The sequence below is a fragment of the Falco peregrinus genome, chromosome 14, assembly GCF_023634155.1.
Source record: "Falco peregrinus isolate bFalPer1 chromosome 14, bFalPer1.pri, whole genome shotgun sequence".
NCBI classification, from domain to species: Eukaryota; Metazoa; Chordata; class Aves; order Falconiformes; family Falconidae; genus Falco; species Falco peregrinus.
In genome coordinates, this window is record NC_073734.1 from 25,232,137 (window position 1) to 25,249,267 (window position 17,131).

The following is a 17,131-nucleotide window of genomic DNA, read 5'->3' on the forward strand; positions in this document are numbered from 1 at the left end:
GCTCAATAGCATTGCAGATGCTGCAGGAAAATGTTTAAATCCAAAGCTAAAATCTGTTCCCAATTAGCTCTCAACAACAAAAAATTCCATAGAAACATTTCTGTTTGGATTTGTTTTCTGACGTCACCTAAGCTCCCTGCCAAAATGCCTAAATATCTTTTTGTGTTTCAGATTTTACTGTTTGTGTAGGTTATTTTTGCACACCTATGAAGGAATGCTTTGAAAATGTCTTTCTTCCTTAGAAGTGCATTTCAAACAAATACTTCAAAGCAGTGACATAAGGGTTTGCTTGAATTCACACCATGTCAGGCTCATTGTCATTTATCACTCTTCAGCAAGCTCACCAGCATCATGGGGAAGGTTCCTAGGGACTTACCAGGCACTGGCAAAACCACTGAAAGGTGATTAATTTCTCTTAATATTTGTGACCTTTTGTGATTTTGGGGGGTTTTGGTTTGTTTTCTTTTGTCTTGCCCAATCACACACAGGTGATCTGACGCAGCAGCTGGGAGAAGGGCTGGAGGAGAGCCGTGTATCAGGTGCCACATTACAAGAGAGAGATCAGGCGGCTGCTGCTCGTTATTGCGCCTGAAGAGATCAAATGCCCACATACAGTAGGGCAAAAGGGATGGATCCCTTCATAGCCTCCTGGGTATCAGGTTCATGTGGCTGAGGTGGCTTTATAAGGCTGACGAGAGCTGACTCAATGCAACCATGCATGTGCTATGCCCATGCCAGCTCTGCGTGCATGCCTTTTCTAGGCACTTGGGTTCACTGTACAGCAAGAACAAGACTACTGTAAGGTAATAAGGAACGAGGAACATCATAGGATGGATGCCTGGACTGCTGAAGGACCAAACCAAGCTCTCCTACAAAATGAAAGTGATTATCCCATATTTTCAGTCTGTCCTTGCCCTCAGGCAGGCAAACTGACAGCTGTCCAAACCTTCCTCCCCATTTGTCCAGCGCACTTCAGTGGCTGGCATGAAAGGTAACAGGAGCAACGTGATCTGAGATACATCACAGGCTGGGTGGCCGAGGAAGCTTAAGCATCTCCTCTGACCTGCCCCAGTGCAGAGGCCACATGGTTCTGTGCCCTGGATGCTGCAGGGTCAGGGAAGCAGCACTGAATTGCAGGATGGGCTTTAGCCACTCCGACAGCCCTGGGGTTTAAGGGCTTTGGGTAAAAAAGGATGTTCCACCACCCCTCGCAGGCAGCTCTGGGGACTTTTTGCTGAGCGTGACCTCCAGCCACTGGATCCCACGGTCTCCCACAACGGATCCCTCCGTCTCTCACAACAGCCCTGCCTGTTAGAGAGATGCTTGGTACAGCAGTAACTGTAACTCAGCCTTCTCCCTGTGCTTCCTTCAGAGGAGTTGTTTTGGGACAATGACCATCTGAGTTCCCAGGTGGAATTTCTAAGACTGGAAGTGAAACAACTTACCATACTTCAGGAGTCCAGGGATCTTCTGCAGGACAGGTAGCAGTGTGGGCTGGGCACAGGTAGGGCGCACCCGGGCCCCAGCAGAACTCCTCCGGTCCCAGGTCACACATGCTTCTTGCAAGACCCCCGCGCTGGTGGCACAGGGATGAATTCAGAGCTTTGACACAGGGGCAGGCTATTTTGGTGATCATTAGCACACATTGTACACTTCAGGGGGCTGGAACCGGTCACAGACTTTTAAGCCAAGATATGAAAATGCCAGTTCGGTGAGCGGAAAGTCAGGAATATTCTGGGCCTGATGAAAGTGCTTTTTTTAGCAGAAGTGTTTCAGGACAAAACGAGAGACAGGAGACTTGCCTTTTGCAATCACAGTGCTCCACTGATGTGCTTCCAGCTCTCTGAGCACATGCCATCAATCTCTTTGAATGGTTTCTATCAGTTATTAACTATCGCAAGCCAGCAATGCATGAAGTCTTAAAATGAACCGTAGCTGTAGCTGCAGTCACCTTGAAATACAGAGCTCTAAGCTGCAAACTTAGAGCTCCAAGTACAAATGTTTTAAAATGTGATTTCAAATAAATGGAAATCAGTGTATCAGTTTTGGAAAAAAAAATCTTTACAGTGGGTTCACTCTCCTGAATGCATGCTTACCACTTAATTTTCTGCAGCAATCTTGCCCAGGTCTTTCATGTCTACAAACCGTCCTGCTGGAGCAGTTGGCTAAAGAGAGCAGCCTCACTGTTCACAAAACACCTCTTCAAGATGCGAAATGCACCGATCATGAGTCGTCATCCCCACTAGGAAGAACTGCATCGGTACCACCCGCACACGGCTCCGGTCAGTACCGCAGTTCAGAGCAATTATGCAATTTTCCTCTGTACAGGGAACAAAATAGACATTAAATATGGATTATGGTCAGTTTTATCTTGTATGAAACCTCAGGCTGTATTTAAAGCTGGTGAATCTTATTCTTGGTGTGGGGTTTTTTTTTTTCATTTCTCTGCATCTTCCTGTTTTTATCTTCCCCTGTGTTCTTACACTTCTGCTGCAGTTGTTATATCAACAAAAAGAGGGGATGGCTCCTGTATAATAACATTTTATCTGAAGCTATGCTGTGCTGGGAAGATAGTAATTTAGTTAATTGAATTCCCTCTAAAATGGTACCGAATCAATATTCCAGCATCGTGCTGGCTACACATAGCTAGCAATGAAGTATTGCACATGACATTTGTGGTTAATTCAGTATCTCAGGGCACTGACTGCAAGGATTTGAAATTCCAGTCCCAGGTTTAGATGTGCCCCTCCGAGAATGTGCCTGACCCATCGGAATACAAGCTGCTCTCTGAATCTTTTCTGAACACAACTTACAGCCTAGTCTGTGTATTTTGGAAAACACTGTCCATCAGACTAGCAGTGAAGTGGAAAAGTACTGAGGAAGGCAGCACAGGTACAGCTCAGCCGGGAAACTGTTTTGCCTGGCCTGAGACCAAGGGTCTGCACTGCACCAGCACAATACACTCCATGGAGGGATGCTCACTGGGGGAGCAATTTTTTGGAACAGCAACATCTATGAGCTCTTCCTGGTGCTCCTGCACAGGGACAGAAAGGGTAAGACCTTGCTGGGTTACTGGCATCCACTGTCTCGCTCTCCTAGCAATGAATCTATGTCCTTAAGGCTCAGGGTGCTCAGTCCTCATCAGTAACTCTGGTCAAACCCCTCATTCCAGAGAAAGATGACCTCTCAAAGGAACCAGATCCCTGGTCCCTGGCACACACACTTGCTGTAAAAGTCTGAAGCACATCAGACACAACCCCAGATAATTTTAGACTCTCTGGGGAAGTGACCCTGGGGGCAGAGAACACATTTTACAGCTAAATTCATCATAACCACTTGGCTGAGCCTTCTGGGCTGCATGTCTCACCAGCAAGCTGGGACATCAGCCTGTAAGAGGGTCTGGGCTTGTCCAAAGTGGTGGAGCAGGTGAGCATGGTGTGTGGTGGAAGGGGGGGGGGCAGGGCTTGGCGTGCCCCTCCACGGTGAGACTGGGGCCAGGGAGCGGCTGAGGGGAAGGAACAAAGGGGAAGGAGAAAAAATGTTTCATGTCTGGGGCTTGGATCAATGCAAACAAGATAAATACTGGCTGAGACACCTTCCGCCCACCAGCTCCTCCACTGTGAGGGAATTACACGCTGGCTGCAAAAGGTCTTTCTTGAGCTGGTGTGGAGCCAACCTCAGAGCAAACGCTTGGCCAGAGCAAATCCATTAGCACAGGGGAAATGGCTGCAAGCCCTTTTGTTTGGGCTGTGTCACTTTTCGCCACAGAAAGTAGCTTGGCAACTAATATTTTAAGGTCTCTTCTATCTCAGCAGCCTGGGGCACCACTTCAAGCTTCACCAGGAAGACAGCCGGAGCTGCTGGTCCTGTGGAAGTTCTTTCAGGGTAAGGTCTTCTCGAGGGCTTGAGCACCCCAGTTTGGCCTCTTCTCATCCATCCTGCACTCCAGTGCCAACTGTCCTGGGGGCCTCCACTTTCCTGTCCACATTAGTCCCAAAGATCTATGTTTAAAGGCCACTTACTGTCCCATGAGGCAGTGTCTCGACCTGGCTTCGACCATGCACAGGCGCCATGTGATGTATCTGCCATGCAGATGACAACTGCAGCCCTTCAGATGCCTTTTCTTAAGGGCCTCACACCCTGCTGCCGGAATGAAGGGGGCAAGCCTCGTAGACGTGTACCCAGCCAACAGCTGCCCAGGAGATCACTGCACCGGTGTTTAGAAAGATTTACATTTTTGGTGCAACATCTTGTTGCTGTCAGGAAGCTGTTCCCATCACTTCAGGGGAAGCGGCTTCTTTTCAGGTTGATCTTAGGCACTTTGCCGCCATGAAACCCTGTTGTGCCTTTACCAGCACTAATTCTTCCCGGGCTGGTGCAGCGGGACTGCGATACCGGACTAGGCAGTGCCAACCAGCCTGGCCAGGGCGGTCTGACCATTGCTACCCTCACCACAGCCCTGTCCCCATGCAGGGAACAGCAAGCGCTGGAAGCTGCCACCTCGGGAACAAGAAGGTTGGAGGGGGAAGGTCCTGTGTAACCCGTGGAGAGCTTGAAGAGGAGCTGGAGCAGGTAAGGAATCCCTTTAGTCCGGGAGATTTGGCAGTGTGTTGGAACATGCCTTCACAGGCTGCAAAGAAGCTGCTTCTATTCAGGATTCAGAGCAGGATGCAACCAACTGATAGTAAGGCTGTCCAGGGGCGGTCCTGCAGTCCCTGCCCTGGCTGCTCCATCACCTGAGCAGCAGCAGCTCCGCACCCCTTGCGGAGGTAACTCCCAGTGAGGCCCCATCCACCCTCCTTGCAGGCTCACACACCACGGGTGTTCAGCAGCTGCTACATGGACAGCTGAGCTGCTGAGGTCCCCAGCCTCAGTGGCAGAGGTGGGGTGAGCAGCTGGGGGAGGAACAACTGCTCTTCCCAAATGCCATGCTCTGCCAGTGGACATGGGGATGCCAGAACTGCTGCTTGTCCCACACGCAGGCATGAAACCAGGCAAAAATCCCCTTCCCAGTCTTGCCCAGTATTAAAAGCACGTCACCACCTACAACTCTTCAGAGCTGCCCTGACATGGGTACCCCCCTTTGCTCCAGCACCAGGTCCTGACCAGAGCCACATACAGGCAGGGGATGAGTCCCACGGGGCCTGGCCTGCTCACCTCTTCACAAAATCTTCTTCCTTCACAAAGCCTTCGAGTGTGCACAAGGACAGGGCTGTGGGTGGCACCTCCACAGACCACAAGGCAACACAAGGCTGCCTTGCCCTGGGAATTTTGCACTTCACATTTGCAGCTGGGCAATGGAGTCAGCAAAGGGTTAAAGCCCCCCCCCCCCCCGCAACAACTTTTTGAAGGAGGAAGGTTGGCTCTCAGAAAGAGCATTTAAGGACACAGATCTTCCTCTGACCTGCTCAAAGGAGGGTTAATATTGCCCCACCCACCCCAGCCCGCCACTGGTAGACACTTACTGGTAGACCCCCACGGAAGGTGAGGCTGAAGCCAGCCCAGAAGAAGACAACCTCTTCCTTCTCCTGTGTTTTACAAAGCAGATGGCTAGGATGCAGAAGGTGCAATGCTGTGCGTTGGCAGGGAGTGAGCCTGCCCAAGGCACGTGCATGCCCCCAGCATGTCCCTCATGGCACGGGCAGTGCCAGAACCACGGCTGAGGCACCTGTGAAATAACCCCCGGGGGCTATTTTGGGAGCCCGGCTTCGAGCAGCTGCCCTCGGAGGTGGGTATCTGGCTGGAAAGCCTGGCTGGCACTGCCACCCAGCAGCGCTGCAGCAGGCTCTGCCCGTGCCTGGAATTGGGGTGTCAGCCCCTGCACCCAGCCTCGTGCACCCGTCAGAGTGGTCACCCCATCCCAGAGCTGCCGTTCCACCCTGGAGCCCAGCCTGTTCCCAGGGATGGTTACCAGGAGCTCATGTGTTTGGTTGCAAACAGAGCAGGAGTGGGAGCCAGGCACTCATGTTTGTGTGCCTGTGGTTGCTCAGGCAACTCGGGGCCAGCCAGGAGCTGCCAAAACTGCCGGCGGCCAGGGCCGAGCCCATGGCATACTGCCCTGGGGTGGCACGGCCAGCCCAGCCTCCCACCGCCCGGCCGGGCAAGCGAGCGAAGGGGCTCTCACTGCTCGGCCCCACAGAACACAACCAGACTGGGGGCGTCAGTGCGGGTGGGGTTTTATTGCAGAGCCGGGTTACAGCGCAGGTCTGCAGCATCCTTTGGTTTGGGCTTCACAAAGGCAGCAGGAGGCCACAGGAGTTCAAGTCGGAGACCTTTGCCAATGGCCAGGCAACACCAAGCTCTCCCAGAGTGGATGCCAGGGCTCAGCTGGGAGCATCCTGGCAGCACCAGCACTAACAGCACCACAGGGTCTGAGCCTCCCACAGTGCTGGGCAAGGAGCGAAGCTGGGCAGCCCCACGGCAAGGGCACCAGTGGGGAAGGAAGGAGGTGAGGAGGTGGCTGTGGTGTAGTTCATGCAGGGTTAAGGCAGGTCTCCAGGAGGTCTATGGGGAAGGTAGGCTGTGGTCCCGGTGGGACTGGCAGGGAGGATGCCCCAAAAGCTGGGGCTGAGGTAGGGAAGGTCTGGGTACAAGCTGGACAGGGGAGCCCTGAGGAGCAGTGCTGTTAGTACGGCAGGTGCTGCCAGTGGCAGGGGGCTGGGGGTGACAGTATGGGGGGCACGGGAGGGGCTGGGGAGGGTCACAGCACGGCAGGAGGGGGACAGACATAGCACTGGGGCAGAGCACACAGCCCGGCGACTTTCCCAATCACAGCGCTGGGCGGCTGACATCCCGCCAGCCTGGGGCTGGCCCCAGCGCAGCCTCCCGGGCCCCATGTCACGCAGGCATGTCCCAAGGCTGACATGAGCGCCGACCCCCGGCCGACGTGCAGGGACCGGGACGGTGGGCACCACAGCACCCATCCCTACTTTTTCACTTTGGCGTCGTAGGTGCCCGCATTCTTGTAGGCACTGACGTAGCCGCTGTTGTCCACGATGTTCTCCCGCCCACTCTTGCCCTTGCCCTTGCCACTCTCGTCAAAACGCTCCTTGTGGGAGCCCGTGTACTTGGAGGTGTCTGTCAGCCTCTCCACGGCTCCCACCGTCTTGGCTTTCTGCAGCGGGGAGATGGGACACCGGAGTCAAGAACGTGCCCCACCCCCTTCAACCCTTGCCCCATGCAAGCTTCTGAGACCCACCGAAGGCCCTACCATGCCCCCCACACCCACTAAACCTACACAATCCCCAGACCCCCCAGCCCACCCAGGGCCATGGGGTCCCTCAGAAAGCATTTGCACTGTGGGCAGAGCTCCATCCTCCCCCCCTGACCACCCCTCCTGCTCCCAGCAGCCACAGGGCTCTTCACTCACCGTGACGCCCACATTAATGGGCTCCTTCCCTGCCACCAGCTGGCAGATAGCTTCATACGCCTCCTCTTTGCTCTTATCCTTAAATCTCTTGGGGGCCAGCTCCTCCAGCGCCTTCTTGAACTCCTCATAGTTGATGACACGGGCTGTCTTCCCTCTGCAAGCACAAAACCCAGGCTGCCATCAGCACGTCTTCAGGTTGTGCCTCCAAACGGGATGCAGCGGGACGAGCTGCATCAAGACGACCCCGGCTTTGTCCTCCACCGGCCTCAAGCCCTTCACCCACCTCTGAAACATAGCTATGCCAGGGCAATCCTGGCTGAACGGGCTGAGCTGAGCACAACTGGTGCTGAGCTCCAGGAGCTTTCAAGTCTCTGGTGCCAAATACCTCACCCCTGAATGGGAGTGACCTGGGAACTCAGGCACTGGTGGCAGGAGGGGACACACATCCATTCCCACTGCTGCCAGCCTGGCTGAGATGCCCAGCACCCTCTCTACCCTGGCAGGCATCAGTCCTTCTCTGGTCAAATTCGGATGTGCACAGAGCATCTCTTCCATGAGCGCCTGGTCCTCGCCTCCAGGGCAGCATAGCAACCCACCCTCCTACGGGCTGAACACCTCCTGCTGCTCAGATCCTCCCGGCCCCAGGAGGGATCAGCGGGGTCCCCAGATGGAGGGCACAGAGAGAGCAGGTTCTCCACCCATCCTTGCTCCTGCACTCTGGTGTTGGAGCACTGGGTGTCACTATGTCCTCAGGGACCCCAAAAACAGCCCCAGGTGCCTTCAGCTCTTCAGCTGCCCGTGAGCTCCAGGCTGAGGTGTGGGCCGGCCAGACACAGGGATGGGCTGTGCCACATCACAGGGGACACTCCAGAGCATCCTTCTCTGCTCCCTGCAGCACCTACACAGGAACCTGGCAGAACTGGCCAGGCCCACCCTGACACCTGGGGGAGCAGGAGCAGGGGCACAGGATCTGCACCAAAACCTGAGCTTCACACACACACACACACAGAGATTTGGATTAATTTATTATTAGGTCTTGCAAAAGCAGCGACACAACTCCCTGGAAGGCAGAACACTGCAGGGCGGCACCCGCTGCTCCATGCCAAGAGCAACACGGGAATGGACAGCTTGGGCATGCAGCTGGGGTACCACACCCCCTGGGGATCACCGCACCTGGGCACTGCCACCCTGCCCACACCACAAGGGCAGCCCCGCTGGAGGCCCCAAAAAGCCAAGTCACTTACTTCACCTTGGAGAAGACAATGTCCACATCGGTGCTGGTGACGCTTTTGCCATCGGTGACTTTGCAGTCTTTGCACAGCTTGGCCCAGTTCTTCCCATTCATTTCTTGCCCCGTAGCCTTGGTGTCACCGTAGATGGCAAATTTGCGGAAGCTCTCTTCCAGTGAGGCCATCTCGGTGCTCCCGGCCATGGGGCAGCAGGACAGGGGATGGAGGGGCCTGTTACTGCCCTGGCTCTGGCTGGCTGCGCCGGCAGAGCTCAGCCAGCCCTGTTCTCTGGCCTGCAAGGGTGGGAGGAGGAGGAGGGTTGGCGAGGGCCGAGGCTCTGCAGCAGGAGCGGGGCGTTGGCAGAGCCTGCGGGCGTGGGGTGAGGGCTGGCAGCAGCCTGGGACAAGCCTCGAAGCCACCAGCCAGGACGTGTCTTGGGGGATGGAGAGCTGTCAGCAGCGAGGCTGCCGGCTCCAGGGGCTGGCGAGGAGTGAGCACAGCAGCCTGTCCCCTCGGGAGCACTCTCTGGGAATGACGCAATGCGGCTGCCTTCCTCCTGCTCGCCGATCATGCTCGCTGCCTCCAGCCCCACCTCTCCCGTGCCCCGATGGCCCTGCCAACGGCCACATCCCCTGCGTGCAGCTGACAGCACCCCAGCCCTGCAGCCTGCCCCCCGGGGCTGGGCCAAACATGGTGCCCCCTAGCCAGCAGCACCGGGGTGCCAAGTGGCCGCTGGGCCTCCGCACCCCTGCACAGTGCCGCAGCCGCCGCCCCATCCTGCCTCCCACCCGCCATCCCTCGTCAGCCTCGCCCTGCCGGCTCAGCATCCCTCGCCATGTGCTGAGCACCCGCAGCATCCCGGCCAGGACCCAGGCCCGGCTCCGGCACGCCGAGGTGCGGAGCGGGTACCTCAACCAGTGCCCGGGGCGGGGGGGGCCTGGGATGGGCTCCCCGGGGCCGTGGCGAGAGCCGGGAGGGGGCACGAAGTCGCAGCGGGCTCGGTGGCTGCACCGCCGGCCCTAGTGCTGCCTGGTGACCGTCGCCAGGGAGGAGCGGCGTTGCCTGGCGACCGTCGCCAGGGAGGAGCGGCGGGGCGGGGAAGCCGCCTGTCCCCGCCCGGCCCCGGGCCCCCGCCGCCCCGGCCCCGCACCGCCCGGCGCCGCCGCACGGAGCCCGCACGCTCCCTCCGAGGGTCCCGCCCCCGCGCCGCGGGACGGGCAGCAGCCGGAGCCGCGGCCCGGGGGGGTCCCGCCGGCGGCGCGACCCGGGGCGCGGGGGAGTCCCGGCTCCGCCGCGGCCGCGCTTGCTCGGTCACTCACCTCCCGGCGCCGCGCTCTGAGGCGTGGGGGCCGCCGCCGCCGCCTGTTTAAGGAGCCGCCATGGCGACGGGAGGGGCCGCGGGCCGCGCCCGCTCCGGGCCGCCCCCTCCCGCCTTCCCCGGGCCGCCCCACGGCCCGCAGCGCCCCCGGGGCGGGAAGGCGGGCCCGGGCAGCCGTCCGGAGCCGCCGCCGGGGCACTCTCCGCCACCCCTCGAAGCCCCTCCACTGCTCCAGCAGGTCTCCCCACCACCCCACAAGGCCCTCCTGGCCTCCACAAGGTCCCTCCATCACCCCACCAGGTCTCTCCTCCACCCCACGAAGTCCATCAACCCACGAAGTCTCTCCACTGCCTCACAAAGTCCTGTCAGCCCTCTTCCTACAAGGTCCCTCCAACACCCCTCGAGGCCCCACCATCACCCCACAAGGTCTTTCCTCCACCCCACAAGGCCCCACCATCCCCCCACAAGGTGCCTCCATCCCCCTGCCACTGCAGACTCCCCCCGGCAGCCCCCTGTGGTCTGCCCTGCAGCCCCGTCCCCTGCCCCACGGCCAGCGTGCACCTTCCATAGAGGAACTGCCCCCCCTCAGCGGGTGACATGGACTCAAGGCCACTGCCCAGGCTGTGGGGACAAATGCCAACCATCCTGGCGTGGCAGGCACCATGGTGAGCCCCTGTCCCCTCTGTACAGCCTGGTGGGACACCCTTGGAGCAGCCCTGGGGACAGCCAGCCACATGCCAGTACTGCCCATCGTGGCTGCTGACTTCCCTTGCCTGGAGCCCAACCACATGTGGGGCTCCCGGCAGGTGCTGCGGGCTGAAGCAGCACCCAAATATTGTTGTTGCCATGGAGTCCCGACACAGCCCACATCACCTACTCACAGCCCCACCTCAGCTGTTTGCCCACAGCCTGCTCTGACCTCGGCGCTCCTCATCCTCGCTCTGGCAGGCACGGGCCATGGTGCATGGCCAGCCACAGCATCACCAGGAGCTGTTCACGCCGAGGGGACACAGCGTTCGCTGCTGCCACACAGGATCCTGCGGGTAAATCAGCAGCTTGGGGAGCTGGGGAACAGTGGGAACAACGCAGGCAGCCTCTGACACCCTGGGGTCTCTGTCTGCTCTGGTCCCCGTGCGGAGGAGCTGCAGGGCGAGGATGTACATGGGTATCCCTGTGGCTGGGCTGCCCCGGAGGTATCAGAACCCTTTGCTTTGGGGTACGGTCCCAGTGCAACCTCCTGCTCTTGGCTGAGGGGCATGCATTCTCTGCCGGGACCTTGTTGCCAGGTCTTAACTGGACAAAGTCCTGAGCGACACACCCGTACTGATCCTGGCTTGGAGCAGGGTCTGGGGACCTCCAGAGGTGCCCACCAGCCAATTCTGCAAGTCTGCGGTTTGGGATCACTAGCGCTACTTCCCGCTTCGGAGGCGAGTGCCAGGGCTGTGTCAGAGGACACAGGCATACCTCAGCACCTGGCCACTTTGGGTAGCCCCAGATGGTCACAGCTATGTTAGGGGCTCCACTTTGTCATGTCCCTCCCGCCAGCCTTGTGACCCCTCCCTTGGCAGGAGCTGCTGTCTCACAGCCCAGCCAGAGGCAGGGTGGCAACCCACAGCTGCCCAGTGGCAAGGCCATCCCAAAGGAGACAGTCAAGGGTGCGCAGGACAGGTGTGGAGGCTCATCTAGTAGGGGCTGGACCAGCCTGATGCCAGAGTCCAAGCAGACATCCCCACCAAATGTTTCTCCTCTGTCCGGCTTGTCCTGGTAGAGCTCAGCCATGGCCAGAGAGCCTGGGAGCTGCACGGAGGTGGCACCAGGAGGACTCTGTCCTGAGCACACATGCTTCCCGCTCTTCATAAAACATGAAAGCAGTTCCCAAAGCACAGAGGCTCAGCAGTTACGGCAGCTGGCTGAAGTGGGAATTCAAACCAGCCCCCGCCCAGGCCAGCAAGGACCCAGGGCTGTCCTGTCACCCCACAGAAAGCGGGGAAGAGCTGCTCACCTGCTCTCTGCTTTAAGGAGAGGGCAATAATTGCGGCTGTCAGATCGAGGAGGGTGGTTAAATCTTGCTGAAGGTACAGCCTTGTCCTCAGCTTGCCCTGCCACTGCCGGAGCAGGTGCCTTTGGCTCTGCTTCCAGCCGATGGCTCCAGAGAGTAGCCAGGGAATGCCGGCTGGAGCACCCGGCCCGCAGCAGCTCTGGCAGGGCTTGGCAGCAGCAGGTGGCACGAGAGCCCAGGTTCACCGTGCTGGCAGCAGGCAGGGGCTGAGCGGGAGCTGGGCATGTCGGCAGCTCTTCTCTAGGAGCTCCAGTCCGTCCCAGGGGCTGCAGAGCCTGAAGAGCCAAGAAGTGGCACACGGGGGGAGCCAGGCGAGCGGGGGCACCAGGCCAGGGCTGGCGAGTTGCCCCTTGGGGTCAGGCTGAGCAGGTCAGGTTTCGGTTCCTAAGGGCTGGGGTTTGTTGTGCATTTGTTGTCACCATGACAGCCCTGTTGGGATGGAGCACAGTCCTTGGCCAGCTCCTGCTGTTCCTCATGCAGCCGGGAAAGGAAGCCCAGGAGGTGGCTGTAACTTGGTCCAGAGCCTGTGGCACAGGCAGGAGCTGAGGAGGAGGTTCACCGGTCCTCTGATGTGGTGGAGGAGCATGTACATGGCACAGTGCTCAGCTCCCTGGGGACCTTTCCCTTCTTGCGATTTCCTATAAAGGTCAGGCCATTCCCAGGCTGCCTCCTGTCCCGGGGAGCTTAATGAGCCACATAAATTGGGTGCTTACCCGCGACACACTGAGGGTCACAGCTCAGTGTCACCGAGACACAGCTTTGGATGCTGGGCTTGTCCCTGCTAGGATGTGCCTGTCTCCCCACCTTCACACAGAGCCCTGGAGCGCTGTGGCTGCTTCAGGGTGTAGCTCGGAGCTCATACCAGAGCAGAAGAGCAACCTCAGAGCACCCTCTGTGCTCATCTCCACCTCCTGCCTCCCTGGGGCTGGGCGCCGCAGGCTCCCCAGAGTCATCTTGTTTCAGGAATGAATTGCTGGCTCGGCAGCATCTGGGGTGGGATGAGGTTATGCGGGAACGCTGCTTCTCTAGCACAAGTTGCTACAAAACAGAGGGAAGTGTTTCGGCGGTTGTGCAATATGTATACGGTAACCCCAGCAACAGCGTGTCCACAAGGCATTAACAGGGCTCAGCTGTGGCTGACAAGCGGTGCGATCGTGGCGTGTGCGCGCCGGGTGTGCCAGTGGTGCGACAAGGGGGTTCTGCTGCTCAGGCTGGTGTCCCAGCTGTGATGCCCAACACTGGGCAGAGGGGAGGGGGAAAAAAGCTCCATCCTTCGGCAGGAGCTTCCATTTCCCCCCTGCAGTTCAAGGCAGCCCCTTATGATGTTCTCAGGACATGTCAAAAGCAGAACACGATCAGACTCATCAAAAACCATTTCCCAAAGGAAGGTCCCCTTGACTTCAAAGGGAAAACTAAGAAACATGAGTCAGGCCCGAAGATGAAAGCAAGCAGGGTGTATGTCCTGTGCCAACGCTGAGAGACTTACAGCAGGCACCGCAAGGTCCAGCTCAGCTGCTGGTGAGTGGCCGGGGAACATGATTTATGAGTTTAGAGGACTCTGGAAAGCCGCACATTGCTTGTTCCTAATAAAAAGCCACAGCATCTCGTGGTGGAAAGGGCCAGTCCAGGGCGCTGCCTCCTGCTGATGGGAGAGTTCATGCCTTGGCAACCCCCTTTTATTGAGTGCTGGAGAAGGTGCTTGGGGGTGCCAGACCTCAATGTCCCTGCAGCAACAGGGAGCTGAAGGCATCAGGACTGCAGAAACGCCCTCCGCACCTGAACCAGCAGGGTATGAGCATTAGGGTCCCCAAAGAACAGAAATGAGGTGGGGAAGGAGAGAGCCCAGATGGTGCCTGCCCCTGCTGCGACCACCTTGGAAAGGCACCAGCTGCCTGCTGCAGAAAACCTCCACGGTTTTGTGGGATACCACACACAGCACCCAAAGCCAGGGTCCTGAGGGCATGTATATATTGCAAAGCAGCATCTGCAAAAGGCCCTCCTGACACGAAGCAGCTCAGCTGAGACACTGAACTGCACTTGCAAAGGTTCATCCTTGCTGGGAACTGATCTGGAGCAGACAGCAGTTCTCCCAGGAGCTAAAACCACCTCCGTCTCACCATTTCCACTCAGGTGCCCGGAATGCATCTCCAACTGTCCACTTTTAATGTGGTTGTAGTGAAAAGAGAGAATCCAGCCAAAAGCAAACACGACGCAGCACGCGCGATCCTGCCTGCTGAGGTTTAGGAGATCAGAGTCCAACACGGGCAGCAGTGCTGGGGGCCCATCCTGCCAGGGCCCAGCTCTTCACTCAGCACCCAGCTGCCCTGACACACCAACAAGGCATTGCACGTTTTGCAGCCTCAGTTTATTCTGCCTCCTCCAGCACTTGACATAGCGGAGAAAATGTTCCACGGCTCAGCTAGAAGGCAGCACATGGATGTCTGCCCTACCCAGAGGGACCCCCAGAGCAGGGTCTCCAGGGCACCCTGTTGGCCTCCAGCAAAAAGCGTGGGCTCCCACTCCCTGGGGAGAAATCTGCAGGGCAGGACAAAACCAGCACAGCCCAGCGGCATATGGGCCTCTGCACTGGTTGTCAGGGACTCTGGGGGCAGAGACCCTTCCTCAGGTGGGTGTCCGTGTGTGTGGCAGGGGAGCCTGGGGCTTACGGGCCGTTCTCAGTGGGACACCGGGCAGGTGAGTGCAGCCTGCGGGGAGGGCAACTAAATGCTGAACCTGAGGGTGACCCCCCTGCTCCTGGAGAGGGTCACATCCCAGCAAACCGTAGGACATCCCCTTCCTTCCCAGCTTGTGCTCCAAACCTGCCACCTTGGGACATGCCAGACCTGTCTGTCCCTGGACACCTGATAGAGCAGGAATCCCAGCCCCCTCCCCCCCTCCCCAAGCGCACAGCACCCTTTCTGCAGCGTAGCCGGGCTGGCCTCCCCCTGCGGCAGCACAGACGGGGTGGTCTCCCCCTGCCCCTCAGGGAAGGCAGGCCCATGTCCCATCCAGCAGCCACACGGCCCGGTGGGGAGGGGACTGCTGTCACCGCCACACAGGCTAAGGTGCAAAGCCCAGCTGGGATGTCAGAGGTGCGGGGAAAACGGACCAAACAGGCCAGGGGCCATCAACCAGGCCAATAAACAAATGACTGCAAAAAAGGAGGAAACTATTTTGCAAAGGACATAGAAAATTTTATTGTGAACAGAGCTACTAAAGAGCTTCAGACATGACTTTGGTACTGGTTCTGTGCAGATGAAGCGTAAGAAAACACATAAGGGGGCAGCTGCTGGAGAGACATTACCGATGGCTCCGGGGTGGTGGGACAGCTGCCTTGGAAAATCCCGAGCACAGCGTTACTGCGGGGTGTAGCTGCCTTAGGTGACAGGAGACACGAAGAGAAATGACTGGAAGGACTTGGTCTAACTGAGACCCATCAGTGAGCAGATGCCCTGGTTTCTGCTGCTCCCCCAGGGTTGGTCACACACACACCAGCTTTGCCAAAGGGTCACACTGCCAGCAGGTGCCACTGGCCGCAGCAGCAAAGGAAGCCACGAGGAGCGTGATCACAGGCCAACCCCTCCTGCAGACTGACACATAATGAGTTCAACAGCTACGTGAGACTTCACTGTTGCTGATCAGTAGCTCACGTCATTCAATGAAGAGTCACAGCTCCTCATTCCGGCTCTTCCAGGAGTCAAAAATCAGACAAGAGAGAAGGACGACAAGCCAGCCCTTTAGAGAAACCCAGGGTCAGCGGTCATATCCATGCTGCCTTGCCAGAATTTCCCCAGGACTGTCCCAGGCAGCGCTCGGCCTGACGGTCCCATCTCTGAGCCACGCTTACCCCATAAACCAGGGGTCCTCAAACTACGGCCCCCCAGGGTCCTCAGTCTGGCCCCCGGTATTTATAGATCCCACCCCCCCCACCCCCCCACCCCACCCCCCGCCAGGGATTGGGGGCGGAAACCAAGCAGCCACAGATGACCTCCTGCCATTTTGAAGACCCCTGCCATAAACCCTTCAGCCAAAGGACTCCCCTACTTCAGCTCTGGAAGGATCATGTGTTTCCAGCAGCAGCTGCAGCACTTTGCCTTCTTCCTTGAAGGCATGTGCTACTTGAAGCATCTGCTGCATGAGCACCACGCAGCACGGTATTGGCCAGGGGTGCTGGGTGCTTCCCGAGGGAGCTGGGCCAGCAGGCGGCATTCGGGGCTGCTCTGGGAATGGGCTCGGTCTTTCCAAACGCAGCAGGTGCCTGCCCGCCTCTCCCTGCTGAACTGAGCTCTCTGGAACGAAAACTACCTGGGCCCAGGGGACGCGGACTCTGTGTAGAGCTCAGAGCAGCACAGGAGCCAGCGTGAGCATGGGGATGACAGGCAGCAGCAGGGCTGAGCAGCGTGTACAACACAGCTGGGAGTGCAGCCTGCCTGTCCCGTGCTGGCTGTGCCCAAAGAGCGTTTGTCCCCACATACCCCATCCTGCTCCAAACCGTTTCTGCTGAACGTGCAGGCTGAGCTGGGCGAGGGGAGGAGCAGCTCGGCTGGGCTCACACGGCACCCCACTGCGGCTCACACGGCACCCCACTGCGCCTTGTCCTTCCCTCACCTGCACCCACTGCAACCACCGCGGTCCGGAGAAAGGGTCAGTTGTGGTTTCCATGCATCAAAACACTCGGTAGGGTGATAAAGGCTTCCCAGGCTTCCTCTGCTCTGCTGGTGCACCTCTGTGTTCACACACACCAGCAGTGTGCGGCACCAGGGGCCTGTCCAGAAATGGTGCAACTGGCCAAGGCAGCCGCTGCCACTCAGGACACCGGCCATGCCGGGGAGGCAGGGGCTATGCAGGTGCCATGGCTGTCAAGTGACAAACCATGTCAGGCACATCCATGCTGGTGGCAAGGCCGATTGGGATGTAGCTGCTACCCTGGGCTCCGAGGTGAGCTGGCTGCTGGGCAGACCTGGGGTTGCTGGCAGCCCTGGCCCCAGCGCTTGGCCAGGAACCCAGAGCAGGGCATGCTCCCTGCAGAAGCCAAGGGGCAGGGAAAGCTGCGGTGCCATAGCGCAGCCACCCAGACAGCTCTCTGCTTCCCACCACCAGCACAGGCTGGTGTGACTCAAGGCACCGGCTACGTGCCCCAGCACCCACTGCAAGAT

The 17,131-nt window shown here is 58.4% G+C and overlaps 1 protein-coding gene across 1 annotated transcript; it reads right to left on the reverse strand.

Moving 5' to 3' along the window:
- Nucleotides 1-6,160: 6,160 nt before the first annotated feature.
- On the reverse strand, nt 6,161-10,051 carry TPPP3 (tubulin polymerization promoting protein family member 3). Its single transcript, XM_055819163.1, has 4 exons — nt 9,918-10,051; nt 8,614-8,891; nt 7,370-7,523; nt 6,161-7,114 (listed from the first exon to the last, which is right to left on the reverse strand). Exons 2-4 carry the CDS (start codon nt 8,799-8,801, stop codon nt 6,926-6,928), a joined length of 531 nt encoding a protein of 176 aa, XP_055675138.1. The 5' UTR covers nt 8,802-8,891; nt 9,918-10,051; the 3' UTR covers nt 6,161-6,925.
- Between the last annotated feature and the right edge of the window lie 7,080 nt (nt 10,052-17,131).

Excerpts from the sequence above, each read along its gene's own strand:
- TPPP3 (XM_055819163.1), bottom strand. The coding sequence starts at position 8,801 with ATGGCCGGGAGCACCGAGATGGCCTCACTGGAAGAGAGCTTCCGCAAA. Across the intron at positions 7,524-8,613 it reads ATTGTCTTCTCCAAGGTGAA|AGGGAAGACAGCCCGTGTCA; the intron begins GTAAGTGACTTG and ends TTGTGCTTGCAG. Across the intron at positions 7,115-7,369 it reads CCATTAATGTGGGCGTCACG|AAAGCCAAGACGGTGGGAGC; the intron begins GTGAGTGAAGAG and ends TCCCCGCTGCAG.